The sequence below is a fragment of the Pseudophryne corroboree genome, chromosome 1 (genome assembly GCF_028390025.1).
Source record: "Pseudophryne corroboree isolate aPseCor3 chromosome 1, aPseCor3.hap2, whole genome shotgun sequence".
In the NCBI taxonomy this organism is placed as follows: Eukaryota; Metazoa; Chordata; class Amphibia; order Anura; family Myobatrachidae; genus Pseudophryne; species Pseudophryne corroboree.
The window spans coordinates 1,178,988,741-1,179,004,848 of NC_086444.1; the positions used below are offsets into that span (position 1 = coordinate 1,178,988,741).

General features: G+C 49.1%; 1 protein-coding gene across 1 annotated transcript in view; it reads right to left on the reverse strand.

The window, feature by feature from the left end:
- SPR (sepiapterin reductase) overlaps positions 1 to 15,863 on the reverse strand; it is a 54,375-nt gene extending 38,512 nt beyond the window's left edge. Inside the window, exon 1 of the mRNA XM_063925250.1 lies at positions 15,479 to 15,863. Within this exon, the coding sequence (XP_063781320.1) occupies positions 15,479 to 15,797 (319 nt within the window). The 5' untranslated portion in view covers positions 15,798 to 15,863. The remainder of the gene's footprint in view (positions 1 to 15,478) is intronic.
- Between the last annotated feature and the right edge of the window lie 245 nt (positions 15,864 to 16,108).

Genomic DNA, 16,108 nt, shown 5'->3' on the forward strand with positions numbered 1-16,108 from the left:
TGGAATTGCTTCGTACGAAGCCACCATTTTTCCCAGGACTCGTGTGCAGTGATGCACCGATACCCGTTTTGGTTTTAGGAGGTCTCTGACTAGAGATGACAGCTCCTTGGCTTTCTCCTGCGGGATAAACACTTTTTTCTGTTCTGTGTCCAGAATCATCCCCAGGAACAGTAAGCGTGTGGAAGGAACCAGTTGTGACTTTGGAATGTTTAGAATCCAGCCATGCTGTTGTAGCACTTCCCGAGATAGTGCTACTCCGACCAGTAACTGCTCCCTGGACCTCGCCTTTATTAGGAGATCGTCCAAGTACGGGGTAATTAAAACTCCCTTTTTTCGAAGGAGTATCATCATTTCTGCCATTACCTTGGTAAACACCCTCAGTGCCGTGGACAGTCCAAACGGTAGTGTCTGGAATTGGTAATGGCAATCCTGTACCACAAATCTGAGGTACTCCTGGTGAGGAAGGTAAATTGGGACATGCAGGTAAGCATCCTTGATGTCCAGGGATACCATGTAATCCCCCTCGTCCAGGCTTGCAATAACCGCCCTGAGCGATTCCATCTTGAACTTGAATCTTTTTATGTATGTGTTCAAGGATTTCAAATTTAAAATGGGTCTCACCGAACCATCCGGTTTCGGTACCACAAACAGTGTGGAATAGTAACCCCGTCCTTGTTGAAGTAGGGGTACCTTGACTATCACCTGCTGGGAATACAGCTTGTGAATTGCCTCTAGTACAGCCTCCCTGCCCGAGGGAGTTGTCGGTAAGGCCGATTTGAGGAAACGGCGGGGGGGAGGCGCCTCGAATTCCAGCTTGTACCCCTGAGATACTACTTGAAGGATCCAGGGATCCATCCGTGAGCGAACCCACTGATCGCTGAAATTTTTGAGGCGGCCCCCCACCGTACCTGGCTCCGCCTGTGGAGCCCCACCGTCATGCGGCGGATTTGGAAGAAGCGGGGGAGGACTTTTGTTCCTGGGAACCTGCTGCGTGGTGCAGCTTTTTTCCCCTTCCTCTGCCTCTAGACAGAAAGGACCCGCCTTTTCCCCGCCTGTTTTTCTGGGGTCGAAAGGACTGTACCTGATAATACGGCGCTTTCTTAGGCTGAGGGGACATGGGGCAAAAATGCTGACTTCCCAGCTGTTGCTGTGGAAACAAGGTCTGAGAGACCATCCCCGAATAACTCCTCACCCTTATAAGGCAAAACTTCCAGGTGCCTTTTAGAATCTGCATCCCCTGTCCACTGCCGAGTCCATAAGCCTCTCCTAGCAGAAATGGACAATGCACTTATTCTAGATGCCAGCCGGCAGATCTCCCTCTGTGCATCTCTCATGTATAAGACTGAGTCTTTTATATGCTCTACGGTTAGCAATATAGTGTCCCTGCCCAGGGTGTCAATATTTTCTGACAGGGAATCTGACCAAGCAGCAGCAGCACTGCACATCCACGCTGAAGCAATAGCTGGTCTCAGTATAACACCAGTGTGTGTATATATAGACTTTAGGATAGCCTCCTGCTTTCTATCAGCAGGTTCCTTTAGGGCGGCCGTATCCGGAGACGGTAGTGCCACCTTTTTAGACAAACGTGTGAGCGCTTTATCCACCCTAGGGGGAGTTTCCCAACGTGACCTATCCTCTGGCGAGAAAGGGAACGCCATTAGTAATTTTTTTGAAATCACCAATTTTTTATCAGGGAAAGCCCACGCTTCTTCACACACTTCATTTAATTCTTCAGATGGGGGAAAAACTATTGGTAGTTTTTTCTCCCCAAACATAATACCCTTCTTTGAGGTACCTGGGTTTATATTAGAAATGTGTAAAACCTCTTTAATTGCCTCAATCATGCAACGAATGGCCCTAGTGGACATTAAATTTGACTCATCGTCGTCTACACTGGTATCAGTATCCGTGTCGACATCTGTGTCTGCCATCTGAGGTAGTGGGCGTTTTAGAGCCCCTGATGGCCTTTGAATTGCCTGGGCAGGCACGAGCTGAGAAGCCGGCTGTCCCGCATTTGGCATGTCGTCAAATTTTTTATGTAAGGAGTCGATACTTGCACGTAATTCCTTCCATAAGTCCATCCACTCAGGTGTCTGCCCCGCAGGGGGTGACATCACATTTATAGGCATCTGCTCCGCCTCCACATAAGTCTCCTCATCAAACATGTCGACACAGCCGTACCGACACACCGCACACACACACAGGGAATGCTCTTAAAGGAGACAGGACCCCACAAAAGCCCTTTGGGGAGACAGAGAGAGAGTATGCCAGCACACACCAGAGCGCTATATAATGCAGGGACTAACTGAATTATGTCCCCTATAGCTGCTATAATATTTACTGCGCCTCAATTTTGTGCCCCCCCTCTCTTTTTTACCCTTTTCTGTAGTGTAGACTGCAGGGGAGAGTCAGGGAGCTTCCTTCCAGCGGAACTGTGAGGGAGAAATGGCGCCAGTGTGCTGAGGGAGATGGCTCCGCCCCTTTTTCGGCGGACTTTTCTCTCGCTTTTTTCTGTATTCTGGCAGGGGTAATTACCACATATATAGCCTCTGGGGCTATATATTGTGGTTATTTTGCCAGCCAAGGTGATTTTATTGCTGCTCAGGGCGCCCCCCCCCCCAGCGCCCTGCACCCTCAGTGACCGGAGTGTGAAGTGTGTATGAGGAGCAATGGCGCACAGCTGCAGTGCTGTGCGCTACCTTGGTGAAGACTGAAGTCTTCTGCCGCCGATTTTCCGGACCATCTTCTTGCTTCTGGCTCTGTAAGGGGGACGGCGGCGCGGCTCCGGGAACGAACACCAAGGACGGGTCCTGCGGTCGATCCCTCTGGAGCTAATGGTGTCCAGTAGCCTAAGAAGCCCAAGCTAGCTGCAAGTAGGTAGGTTCGCTTCTTCTCCCCTTAGTCCCTCGTTGCAGTGAGCCTGTTGCCAGCAGGTCTCACTGTAAAATAAAAAACCTAACATATACTTTCTTTCTAGGAGCTCAGGAGAGCCCCTAGTGTGCATCCAGCTCGGCCGGGCACAGAAATCTAACTGAGGTCTGGAGGAGGGGCATAGAGGGAGGAGCCAGTGCACACCAGGTAGTACCAAATCTTTCTTATAGTGTGCCCAGTCTCCTGCGGAGCCCGTCTATTCCCCATGGTCCTTACGGAGTCCCCAGCATCCACTAGGACGTCAGAGAAATGTATAATAAAATAAAAATAAACACCAACTGCCTGACCGCCTTACAAGGAATGTACAGTTTAGCCGCATGGTCGCGTGATGCTCCGGTAGCAAAAAGAAACAGCTGGGCTGCCTGTGAATGAGAGGGGAAGATGGCCCCTTCTCCTTCTCCAGACTTCTTCACTGCATCCTCCTCCCCCTCTGGCCAGACTGCAGCTCAGCACACCAGCTCAGCCTCATTCTGTTTAGGGGAACCGGCGGCTTGCAGATGGCATGTAATGAGTCAGTCTGACTTATTGTAGTGCCTCCGGCTGTGGGCCCCTTCATCGTGGAGGGGCCCTGGTGCATTGCACCGGTTGCACCGCTGCAAGTTCCAACCCTGAACCTACGATAATAGCCCACCAGTCCAAAGAATATCCTGAGTTGCGACATACATTTTAGCTTAGGCCATGTGAAGATTGCTTCCACCTTGCTGGGTTGAGGTTTAACTTACCCTTGGCATACAATATACCCCAGATACTTTGCCTCCACAGTTATGATGGCACACTTCTCCAGGTTAGCTGTGAACCCTCCCTTGTGCCTGTAGAGACTGTAACACTGCATCCACCTTTGGAAGGTTCGACTGGAACAAACCCACTGTGGTAGAGAAGGCTGTTGTTGCTTTGGCGGCTTCCATCTGAGGAATTTGCCAGTACCCCTTCAGTAAATCTAGCGTAGTTAGATACTGGCTTATTGCTAAGTTTCTACCAGTTCATCAACCCAGGGCATAGGATAGGAATCAAACCGAGGAACTTTATTTAACTTTCTGAAGTCATTACAGAATCTCAAAGCTCCAAAAGGCTTGGGCTCTAAAAAAAAATGGGATTATTCCATTCACTGTTTGACTACTCTATGACCCCCAAGCGCCGCATCACTTCCAGTTCCCGTTTTACTGCTGCCTGTTGGGCCTCAGATATACAATATGGCCTTTGCTTTATCACCCCCCCGGATGGAGTAACATTGTCATGCTGTATGATTTGAGTTTTCCCCAGGAGGGCAGAGAACACAACCTGGTACTGTGCTATTAAGTTTACCACTTCTTGTTTCTGGCTAGGACTCAAAGTTACTTCAGTAGGCACCTGACATTCTGGGGTTTTCATGGCCACTAAAGAGGGATGACTGGCACTTTCCAAGGCTTCAACAAATTCACATGGTAGACTTTTACCTCTTTCCTTCTACCTTCCTGCCGTACCTAGACACAAGTATCAGTACCTTGTTGCCCCTATTGAGAGTTGACAGCAGTAACGCCATGACTGCGTTTTTGATTCTGTTGAGCTCTTACCATATGCTTGGTCAGAAGTGGCGCAATTTGCCTTAGACAGCCATACAATTGGGACACAAACTGAACGATGTTAGGCTCTTGGGACGGGATCAGTACTAAATCCCGCTGGACGGGATCCCGGCGGTCGAAATACAGACTCCGGAATTTCGACCGCACAATCCCGACAGGGGTGGCGAGCAGAACGCAGCCCCTTGCGGGCTCGCTTCGCTCGCCACGCTGCAGGCACAGTGCCTTGCTATGCTCGGCACACTATTATATTCTCCCTCTATGGGTGTCGTGGACACCCACGGAGGCAGAATATGTCGGGATTGTGCCGGTCGGAGTTCCGGCGTCGGTATTTCGACCGCCGGGATTCTGTCCGGCGGTATCTTGACCGCATCCCTTTGGGACAATTGCTGCTCCCACCCATCTTTTAATAGATCTAGTATCCCTCTGCGTTGTCTACCATAGAGGAGTTTGAAGGGTCTAAACCCCATACAGTCTCTATATAAAGTCTCTGTATAAATAAAGGATAATAATAATAATAATAATAATAAAAGAGGTTTGGGGTACCTCTCAAACTGCCAACAATAGCTAAGGTAAGAGTAGGTCCTAATCTCGCTTCTCCTGTGACACTGCCCTTTTCATCATCTGCATAAGGGTTCTGTTAAAGCATTCAACCAAGCCGTCTGTCTGCGGGTGGTAAACCGAAATGGTAATTCTATCCACCTTTAACAGGTGACACAGGTATTTCATTAATTTAGACACAAAAGGGGTACCTTAGATGGTCAGGACCTCTATTGGTATTCCTAGACGGGTATACAGCATCAAGAACTCCCTGACAATAGTGCTAGATTTCATGTTACATAGTGTTATGGCCTCCGGGTACCCGGAGTAGTCCACCGTCACCAATATATACTGATGCCCATGATCCGATTTTTCTACTGGCCCTATCAGATCTATAAAAATTGGCTCAATAGGCATAGAAATTATAGTCAGAAAAACCAAGGTCGCCCTAAATTCTGTCTGGGGTGCATTCTTTTGGTACACTGGGCATCCCTGACAATATTTTTTTACTGCAGCATGAATGCCTGGCCAGGAGAACCATAGCTGGATACGCTGGAGAGTTTTCCTCTCCCCTAAATGGCCACCCCATAAATGCATGTGAGCCGCCCTCAATACCAGCTGCTCATGTTTTTGGGGAATCAGCAACTGGTCTACTCTTTTACCTTGCAAATAAGTTACAAGGTAAAACAAATTTTTTTTTCACATAAAGTAAGGTACACCTTTAGGTGGTAAAGCAGAGTTTACCTTACCATTTACCACTACCACATTTTAAAAAGTATTGGACAAGTTGCCATCGTTATGTTGATCTCGCCTAAAGTCCTGCAAAGACACTCTTTCGCAAATGGGGGACTAATGTGTCTCAATCTCACTGGCAAGAGAGGGCTTTACAGTCATACAACCTTGGCTTCCAGTAGATCTTGGCCCCTGCGACAGCTTAACCTTTGTCTGTCTGCCAATGTCATGCCAGGTAACAAACTCCTGCAACAGTGGGAAGTCCTGGCCCAGGATTAGTGGATAAGGAGGTTTGGAAGCTACTGTGACTACCATTTTTACTGGTCTTACTTTAATCACCACCAGCAGGTGCACTCATGGGCATTCTTCTATGTCACCAAGTATACATAGCATCTTTACCAGAAGCACAACCTGGCCAGACCCGGGAAGAACCAGGTTAGCAGAGATGATAGACAATTCATTGCCAGTATCAACCAAGGCCCAGATATCCCAGCCTTCAATCTGTACCATCAGATGAAACGGTAGTTTCAGCTGGGGAAATAATTCCAGGCGCCATACTGAATACAGGTTGTGCGGTTTTCCCTGAGCTGCAATCCACTAGCTCACCCTGCTTTAGGAAGTACCGCTGTGCATGACTGGGCTCTCTGCACTCAAAACATATGACTGGAGACGGGCTGTTTGGTTTAACAATGGGGATCTGGGTATTGGGCTTAGGTACTGGCTGTAACCCTTGCTTGGCTTTATTAAAATTTCTCTGACGTCTTAGTGGATGCTGGGTACTCCGTAAGGACCATGGGGAATAGCGGGCTCCGCAGGAGACTGGGCACTCTAAAAGAAAGATTAGGTACTATCTGGTGTGCACTGGCTCCTCCCTCTATGCCCCTCCTCCAGTTAGAATCTGTGCCCGGCCCGAGCTGGTTGCACACTAGGGGCTCTCCTGAGCTTCTAGAAAAGAAAGTATTTGTTAGGTTTTTTATTTTCAGTGATATCTGCTGGCAACAGACTCACTGCTACGAGGGACTAAGGGGAGAGAAGCGAACCTACCTGCTTGCAGCTAGCTTGGGCTTCTAAGGCTACTGGACACCATTAGCTCCAGAGGGATCGAACACAGGCCCAGCCTCGGTCGTCCGGTCCCAGAGCCGCGCCGCCGTCCCCCTTGCAGAGCCAGAAGCAAGAAGAGAATCCTGTAAATCGGCGGCAGAAGACTTCGGTCTTCATTAAGGTAGCGCACAGCACTGCAGCTGTGCGCCATTGCTCCCTATGCACACCACACACTCCGGTCACTGATGGGTGCAGGGCGCTGGGGGGGTGGGGGGCGCCCTGGGCTGCAATTTGAGTACCTTACAATGGCGAACAGCGCATAATATAGTCAAATAAACTATATATGTGCAAATTCCTCCGCCATAAACTACATATAAAAGCGGGAGAAGTCTGCCGAGAAGGGGGCGGGGCTATCTCCCTCAGCACACTGGCGCCATTTTCTCTTCACAGCTCAGCTGGAAGACAGCTCCCCAGGCTCTCCCCTGTAGTTTTCAGGCTCAAAGGGTTAAAAAGAGAGGGGGGGCACTAAATTTAGGCGCAAAACTGTAATGTAAAGCAGCTATAGGGAAAATCACTTGTCTTAGTGTAAATCCCTGATTAAATAGCGCTGTGGTGTGTGCTGGCATACTCTCTCTCTGTCTCCCCAAAGGACTTCGGTGGGGTCCTGTCCTCAGTCAGAGCATTCCCTGTGTGTGTGCGGTGTGTCGGTACGGCTGTGTCGACATGTTTGATGAGGCTTATGTGGAGGCGGAGCAGGTGCCGATAAATGTGATGTCACCCCCTGCAGGGTCGACACCAGAGTGGGTGGATATGTGGAAGCTATTAACCGACAGTGTCAACTCCTTACATAAAAGGCTGGATGACGTAACAGCCGTGGGACAGCCGGCTTCTCAGCCCACGCCTGCCCAAGCGTCTCAAAGGCCATCAAAACGCCCGCTACCTCAGATGGCAGACACAGATGTCGACACAGAGTCTGACTCCAGTGTCGACGAGGATGAGACATATACACAATCCACTAGGGGCATCCGTTGCATGATTACGGCAATAAAAAATGTGTTACACATTTCTGACATTAACCCAAGTACCACTAAAAAGGGTATTATGTTTGGGGAGAAAAAGCAGCCAGTGTTTTTTCCCCCATCAGATGAGTTGAATGAAGTGTGTGAAGAAGCGTGGGCTTCTCCCGATAAGAAACTGGTAATTTCTAAAAAGTTACTGATGGCGTACCCTTTCCCGCCAGAGGATAGGTCACGTTGGGAGATATCCCCTAGGGTGGATAAGGCGCTCACACGTTTGTCAAAAAAGGTGGCACTGCTGTCTCAGGATACGGCCGCCTTGAAGGAGCCTGCTGATAGAAAGCAGGAGGCGATCCTGAAGTCTGTATATACACACTCAGGTACTATACTGAGACCTGCAATTGCCTCAGCATGGATGTGTAGTGCTGCTGCAGCGTTGTCTGATACCCTGTCAGATAATATTGATACCCTCGACAGGGATACTATTTTGCTAACCATAGAGCATATTAAAGATGTCGTCTTATATATGAGGGATGCACAGAGGGATATTTGCCGGCTGGCATCCAGAATTAATGCAATGTCCATTTCTGCCAGGAGGGTATTATGGACCCGGCAGTGGACAGGTGATGCTGATTCTAAAAGGCACATGGAGGTTCTGCCTTATAGGGGTGAGGAATTGTTTGGGGATAGTCTCTCGGACCTCGTATCCACAGCAACAGCTGGGAAGTCGACATTTTTACCTCAGGTTCCCTCACAGCCTAAGAAAGCACCGTATTATCAGGTACAGTCCTTTCGGCCTCAGAAAAGCAAGCGGGTCAAAGGCGCTTCCTTTCTGCCCAGAGGCAAGGGAAGAGGGAAAAAGCTGCACCAGACAGCCAGTTCCCAGGATCAACAATCTTCCCCCGCTTCCTCTAAGTCCACCGCATGATGCTGGGGCTCCACAGGCGGAGCCAGGTGCGGTGGGGGCACGTCTCCGGAACTTCAGCAACCAGTAGGCTCGCTCACAGGTGGATCCCTGGGTTCTGCAAGTAGTATCACAGGGATACAAGCTGGAGTTCAAGGCGACTCCCCCTCGCCGTTACCTCAAATCAGTCTTGCCTGCTGCCCTCAGAGAAAGGGAGGTAGTACTGGCGGCAATTCACAAGCTGTATCTTCAGCAGGTGATAATCAAAAGTACCCCTCCTTTAACAGGGACTGGGTTACTATTCCACAATGTTTGTGGTACCGAAACCAGACGGTTCGGTGAGACCCATTCTAAATTTAAAATCACTGAACATTTATATAAAAAAGATCAATTTCAAGAATGGAGTCATGATTATTCCGTACTTGGACGATCTCCTTATAGAGGCGAGGTCCAAAGAGCAGTTGCTAGTCAGCGTAGCACTATCTCAGGAAGTGCTGCATCAGCACGGCTGGATTCTGAATATCCCAAAGTCGCAGCTGATTCCTGCAACGCGTCTGCTGTTTCTTGGGCATGATTCTGGACACAGAACAGAAGAAAATTTTTCTCCCGGAGGAGAAGGCCCAGGAATTATCATCTCTGGTCAGGGACCTCCTGAAACCAAAGCAGGTGTCGGTGCATCACTGCACGCGAGTCCTGGGAAAGATGGTAGCTTCTTACGAAGCAATTCCCTTCGCCAGATTCCATGCAAGGATCTTCCAGTGGGATCTGTTGACAAGTGGTCCGGATCGCATCTCCAGATGCATCGGTTAATCACCCTGTCCCCGAGGGCCAGGGTGTCTCTGCTGTGGTGGCTGCAGTGTGCTCATCTGCTCGAAGGCCGCAGATTCGGCATACAGGACTGGGTCCTGGTGACTACGGATGCAAGCCTCTGAGGTTGGGGGGCAGTCACCCAGGGAAGAAACTTCCAAGGACAATGGTCGAGTCAGGAAACTTCCCTACACATAAATATTCTGGAACTAAGGGCCATTTACAACGCCCTGAGTCAAGCAGAACCCCTGCTTCAAAACCAACCAGTTCTGATTCAGTCAGACATCACAGCGGTCGCCCATGTAAACCGCCAGGGCGGCACAAGAAGCAGGGTGGCAATGGCAGAAGCCACAAGGATTCTTAGATGGACGGAGAATCATGTGATAGCACTGTCAGCAGTGTTCATTCCGGGAGTGGACAACTGGGAAGCAGACTTCCTCAGCAGGCACGACCTCCACCCGGGAGAGTGGGGACTTCATCCAGAAGTCTTCCAGCTGATTGTAAACCGTTGGGAACGGCCACAGGTGGACATGATGGCGTCCCGCCTCAGCAAAAAGCTAAAAAGATATTGCGCCAGGTCAAGGGACCCGCAGGCGATAGCTGTGGACGCTCTAGTGACAACGTGGGTGTACCAGTCGGTTTATGTGTTCCCTCCTCTTCCTCTCATACCCAAGGTACTGAGGATAATAAGAAGGAGAGGAGTAAGAACTATACTCATTGTTCCGGATTGGCCAAGAAGAGCTTGGTACCCAGAACTTCAAGAAATGATCTCAGAGGACCCATGGCCTCTGCCGCTCAGACAGGACCTGCTGCAGCAGGGGCCCTGTTTGTTCCAAGACTTACCGCGGCTGCGTTTGACGGCATGGCGGTTGAACACCGGATCCTAAAGGAAAAGGGCATTCCGGAGGAAGTCATTCCTACGCTGATTAAAGCTAGGAAGGATGTGACCGCAAAACATTATCACCGCATATGGCGGAAATATGTTGCTTGGTGTGAGGCCAAGAAGGCCCCAACGGAGGAATTTCAGCTGGGTCGATTTCTGCACTTCCTACAGTCAGGGGTGACTATGGGCCTCAAATTGGGTTTTTGTCATGTAAAAGCCCTTATCTGATTTTCCATATGGATAGGGCGGAATTGAGGACTCGTCCCCAATTTCTTCCTAAGGTGGTATCAGCTTTTCATTTGAACCAACCTATTGTGGTGCCTGCGGCTACTCGGGACTTGGAGAAACTCAAGTTGCTGGACGTAGTCAGGGCCCTGAAAATCTATGTTTCTAGGACGGCTAGAGTCAGGAAAACTGACTCGCTATTTATCCTATATGCACCCAACAAGTTGGGTGCTCCTGCTTCAAAGCAGACTATTGCTCGCTGGATCTGTAGCACGATTCAACCTGCACATTCTGCGGCTGGACTGCCGCATCTTAAATCTGTAAAAGCCCATTCCATCGAGGAAGGTGGGCTCTTCCTGGGCGGCTGCCCGAGGGGTCTCGGCTTTACAACTTTGCCGAGCGGCTACTTGGTCGGGTTCGAACACATTTGCAAAATTCTACAAATTTGATACCCTGGCTGAGGAGGACCTTGAGTTTGCTCATTCGGTGCTGCAGAGTCATCCGCACTCTCCCGCCCGTTTGGGAGCTTTGGTATAATCCCCATGGTCCTTACGGAGTACCCAGCATCCACTAGGACGTCAGAGAAAATAAGAATTTACTCACCGGTAATTCTATTTCTCGTAGTCCGTAGTGGATGCTGGGAGCCCGTCCCAAGTGCGGACTCTCTGCAATACTTGTATATAGTTATTGCTTAACTAAAGGGTTTTGTTATGAGCCATCTGTTAATGAGGCTCATTTGTTATTCATACTGTTAACTGGGTATAGTTATCACACGTTGTACGGTGTGATTGGTGTGGCTGGTATGAGTCTTACCCTGGATTCCAAATCCTTTCCTAGTAATGTCAGCTCTTCCGGGCACAGTTTCCCTAACTGAGGTCTGGAGGAGGGGCATAGAGGGAGGAGCCAGTGCACACCAGATAGTACCTAATCTTTCTTTTAGAGTGCCCAGTCTCCTGCGGAGTCCGCTATTCCCCATGGTCCTTACGGAGTACCCAGCATCCACTACGGACTACGAGAAATAGAATTACCGGTGAGTAAATTCTTATTTTCCCAGGGTCAGGTACCTCTCAATGACCACTGCTAGCTCCTCAATTGTCTGGGGGTCAGCCTGCAAAGGCCCAGTGTTTTACACCACAGTCTAATACCCGTATAGCCTGGTCTAGAGGGTATCTGGACTCCAAGTCGACAACAAAAAGGTCGACACACCGTAGGTCGCCGCCAATTGGTCGACACGCCTTAGGTCGACATGGAAAAAGGTCGACATGAGTTTTTCACAATTTTTTTCTTTTTTGGGACTTTTTCATCCACGTGGACTACGATTGGAACGGTAATCTGTGCAAAGCGGAGCGGAGTGAAGGCACCATGACCGAAGCATGGCGAGCGAAGCGAGCCATGCGAGGTGATGCGGTGCACTAGTTGGGGTTCCTGGTCACTCTACGAAGAAAACGACACCAAAAAAACATAAAAAACTCATGTCGACCTTTTTCCATGTCGACCTTGTTCTTGTCGACCTTTTGTCCATGTCGACCTAAGGTGTGTTGACCAATTGGCGTCGACCTAAGGTGTGTCGACCTTTTTCTGGTCGACCTAGAGTCCCAGACCCGTCTAGAGCCATCACTTCCACTACCCACTGAGAAGAGTTTTTATCTGTCTGTAACCAGGTTTTACTCAGTTTGGCCAATTATGCCAGTTTGACCACTGGAGGATCAGATGGGTTCAGCTGCAACTCATAATATTCTTGGGCTTTGCTGGGACCCGCCACCCCAATCCTGCTGAGTATAGCTTCCTTCAAGCAAGGATAGAAGCTGACTTCAGACAACTTTAACTCAACATAGACTCTTTATGACTCCCCTGTGCAATAAGGAGCTAATCTAACCCTTGATTTCTGGTATCAAATATGTCGCCCAAGACTAGTTAACCCTTGCAAAACTACAGCTACATATTCAAAATGGTAAATTATAATATGGTGGTTGTGCCCACTTTCCCAACGTATTTAATTCACAAATCAATGTTTGGCCAGGCAGAATACAAGTGGGTGATATGTAAGAGACCACATTCTGTTGATTGCAGGTCTCACATTTGTGGCCCAAGAATAGTTAACCCTTGCAAAACTACAGCTACTTATTCAAAATGGTAAAATATGGTGTGTGTGCCCACTTTGCCAGTGTATTTCATGCCCAAAACAGCGTTGGGCCATGCAAAATACAAGTGGGTCACATGCAAGTGACCACCCTCTGTTGTTTTCGGGGGTCACATTTGTGGCCCAAGACTGGTTAACCCTTGCAAAACTACAGCTACTTATTCAAAATGGTAAAATTTAGTGTGTGCCCACTTTGCCAGTGTATTTCCTGCCCAAAACAGCATTGGGCCAGGCAAAATACAAGTGGGTCACATGCAACTGACCACCCTCTGTTGTTTTCGGGGGTCACATTTGTGGCCCAAGACTGGTTAACCCTTGCAAAACTACAGCTACTTATTCAAAATGGTAAAATATGGTGTGTGTGCCCACTTTGCCAGTGTATTTCATGCCCAAAACAGCGTTGGGCCAGGCAAAATACAAGTGGGTCACATGCAAGTGACCACCCTCTATTGTTTTCGGGGGTCACATTTGTGGCCCAAGACTGGTTAACCCTTGCAAAACTACAGCTACTTATTCAAAATGGTAAAATATGGTGTGTGTGCCCACTTTGCCAGTGTATTTCATGCCCAAAACAGCGTTGGGCCAGGCAAAATACAAGTGGGTCACATGCAAGTGACCACCCTCTATTGTTTTCGGGGGTCACATTTGTGGCCCAAGACTGGTTAACCCTTGCAAAACTACAGCTACTTATTCAAAATGGTAAAATATGGTGTGTGTGTGCCCACTTTGCCAGTGTATTTCATGCCCAAAACAGCATTGGGCCAGGCAAAATACAAGTGGGTCACATGCAACTGACCACCCTCTGTTGTTTTCGGGGGTCACATTTGTGGCCCAAGACTAGTTAAACCTTGCAAAACTACAGCTACTTATTCAAAATGGTAAAATATGGTGTGTGTGCCCACTTTGCCAGTGTATTTCATGCCCAAAACAGCGTTGGGCCAGGCAAAATAAAAGTGGGTCACATGCAAGTGACCACCCTCTGTTGTTTTCGGGGGTCACATTTGTGGCCCAAGACTGGTTAACCCTTGCAAAACTACAGCTACTTATTCAAAATGGTAAAATTTAGTGTGTGCCCATTTTGCCAGTGTATTTCATGCCCAAAACAGCGTTGGGCCAGGCAAAATAATACAAGTTGGTCACATGCAACTGACCACCCTCTATTGTTTTCGGGGGTCACATTTGTGGCCCAAGACTGGTTAACCCTTGCAAAACTACAGCTACTTATTCAAAATGGTAAAATTTAGTGTGTGCCCACTTTGCCAGTGTATTTCATGCCCAAAACAGCATTGGGCCAGGCAAAATACAAGTGGGTCACATGCAACTGACCACCCTCTGTTGTTTTCGGGGGTCACATTTGTGGCCCAAGACTGGTTAACCCTTGCAAAACTACAGCTACTTATTCAAAATGGCAAAATATGGTGTGTGTGCCCACTTTGCCAGTGTATTTCATGCCCAAAACAGCGTTGGGCCAGGCAAAATACAAGTGGGTCACATACAAGTGACCACCCTCTATTGTTTTCGGGGGTCACATTTGTGGCCCAAGACTGGTTAACCCTTGCAAAACTACAGCTACTTATTCAAAATGGTAAAATATGGTGTGTGTGCCCACTTTGCCAGTGTATTTCATGCCCAAAACAGCATTGGGCCAGGCAAAATACAAGTGGGTCACATGCAACTGACCACCCTCTGTTGTTTTCGGGGGTCACATTTGTGGCCCAAGACTAGTTAACCCTTGCAAAACTACAGCTACTAATTCAAAATGGTAAAATATGGTGTGTGTGCCCACTTTGCCAGTGTATTTCATGCCCAAAACAGCGTTGGGCCAGGCAAAATACAAGTGGGTCACATGCAAGTGACCACCCTCTGTTGTTTTCGGGGGTCACATTTGTGGCCCAAGACTGGTTAACCCTTGCAAAACTACAGCTACTTATTCAAAATATGGTGTGTGCCCACTTTGCCAGTGTATTTCATGCCCAAAACAGCATTGGGCCAGGCAAAATACAAGTGGGTGATATGTAAGTGAACCTACTCTGTTGATTTCAGGTGTCAAATTTGTGACCCAAGACTCATTAACCCTTGCAAAACTGTATGAACTGAATAAGGAGCTGGCGTTCGAATAAGAAGTGAATAAGAAGCTGGAGCTTGAATAAGAAGTGAATAAGAAGCTGGCCGAATAAGAAGCTAACTTCAGCATCGTTGATTGGTTGCCATTGGCTCACTTCTCCACTTTTATCACTGCTTCATGAATAGACCCCAATAGCGCTTACAGACCGCAGTCATCGCTATTAAATGCGATGAGGCAGTCTGGCCTGGCGTCTACCTGTGACACCCCCTGTGCCCGCCTATGGCAGTGCATGGCAGGTCAGTGTGCTGTGTGCCCTCAGGGTGGCATCTGTCGTCACTCAGCATTGCTACTGTTTTGAAGAGACTGAAACTGCTTTTTGCAACTGGCATATTATTGTGGAACCACATGTCCCAGCAAGCCCTGGCAGTCATGCATCGATGCTTGTGGTGGAACTAGCAGTCCCAGCATGCCCATCAGGGCACAATGAAGCAGTCCCTGCTCTGCCACCTGCCCTATGGCTCTGTATGGGGGCTGGAGGTCAGACCACCCACAAGCGGCCCATATGGGCAATGCCCCATTAGAACATCGATGAGAACATCGCAATCACTTCGCTCGCAGACGATGATAAATCGGCGTACCTGCGTTGTTGATGATGAGGAGCCTGCCTGCTGCCGTGCCCAGCCCCTGCAGCTCCCGGGCCGCCTGCACCGTCCTCCTCACCCCATCGCCCGTGCCCAGATCCGCCGCCACCCAGCGCACAGCGACCCCCGGTTGCTTGTACTCCAGCTCCGCCGCCAGCGCCCGCATCGCCTCCTCTGTGCGGGACACCAGCAGCAGCGCTGAGCCGGGCATTAACCTGGGGCACAGCTCCCGGGCCAGGCTCCGGCCGAAGCCGCGGGAGGCGCCCGTGAGGACGCAGAGCACCGTGCCCATGCTGCTGGCTGCCTCGTCCCCCATCCTGCGCCCTTTGCCCGGCTTCCCCGCTGCCGCTGCTGCAGTTGCAGGTGATTTTTTTTTCTTTTTGTTTTTTTTAAACAATCTTTATTCACCAAGTAGAAGCGATGACAATTTGCCACTGCAATGGGGAACATCTGCCGGGCAGCTATAGTAACACATGGCGCACCCACGGGGACAGGGGCTTCGATAGGCAGTTACCTATTATTATTTTTTTAAGTTTCCTCATGGTCTGCCCGATTTTATTTTTATTATTTAAATGATAAATATGTTTTTGTTCTGTTTTTTTATTTTTATTTTTTTTAAACACTAAG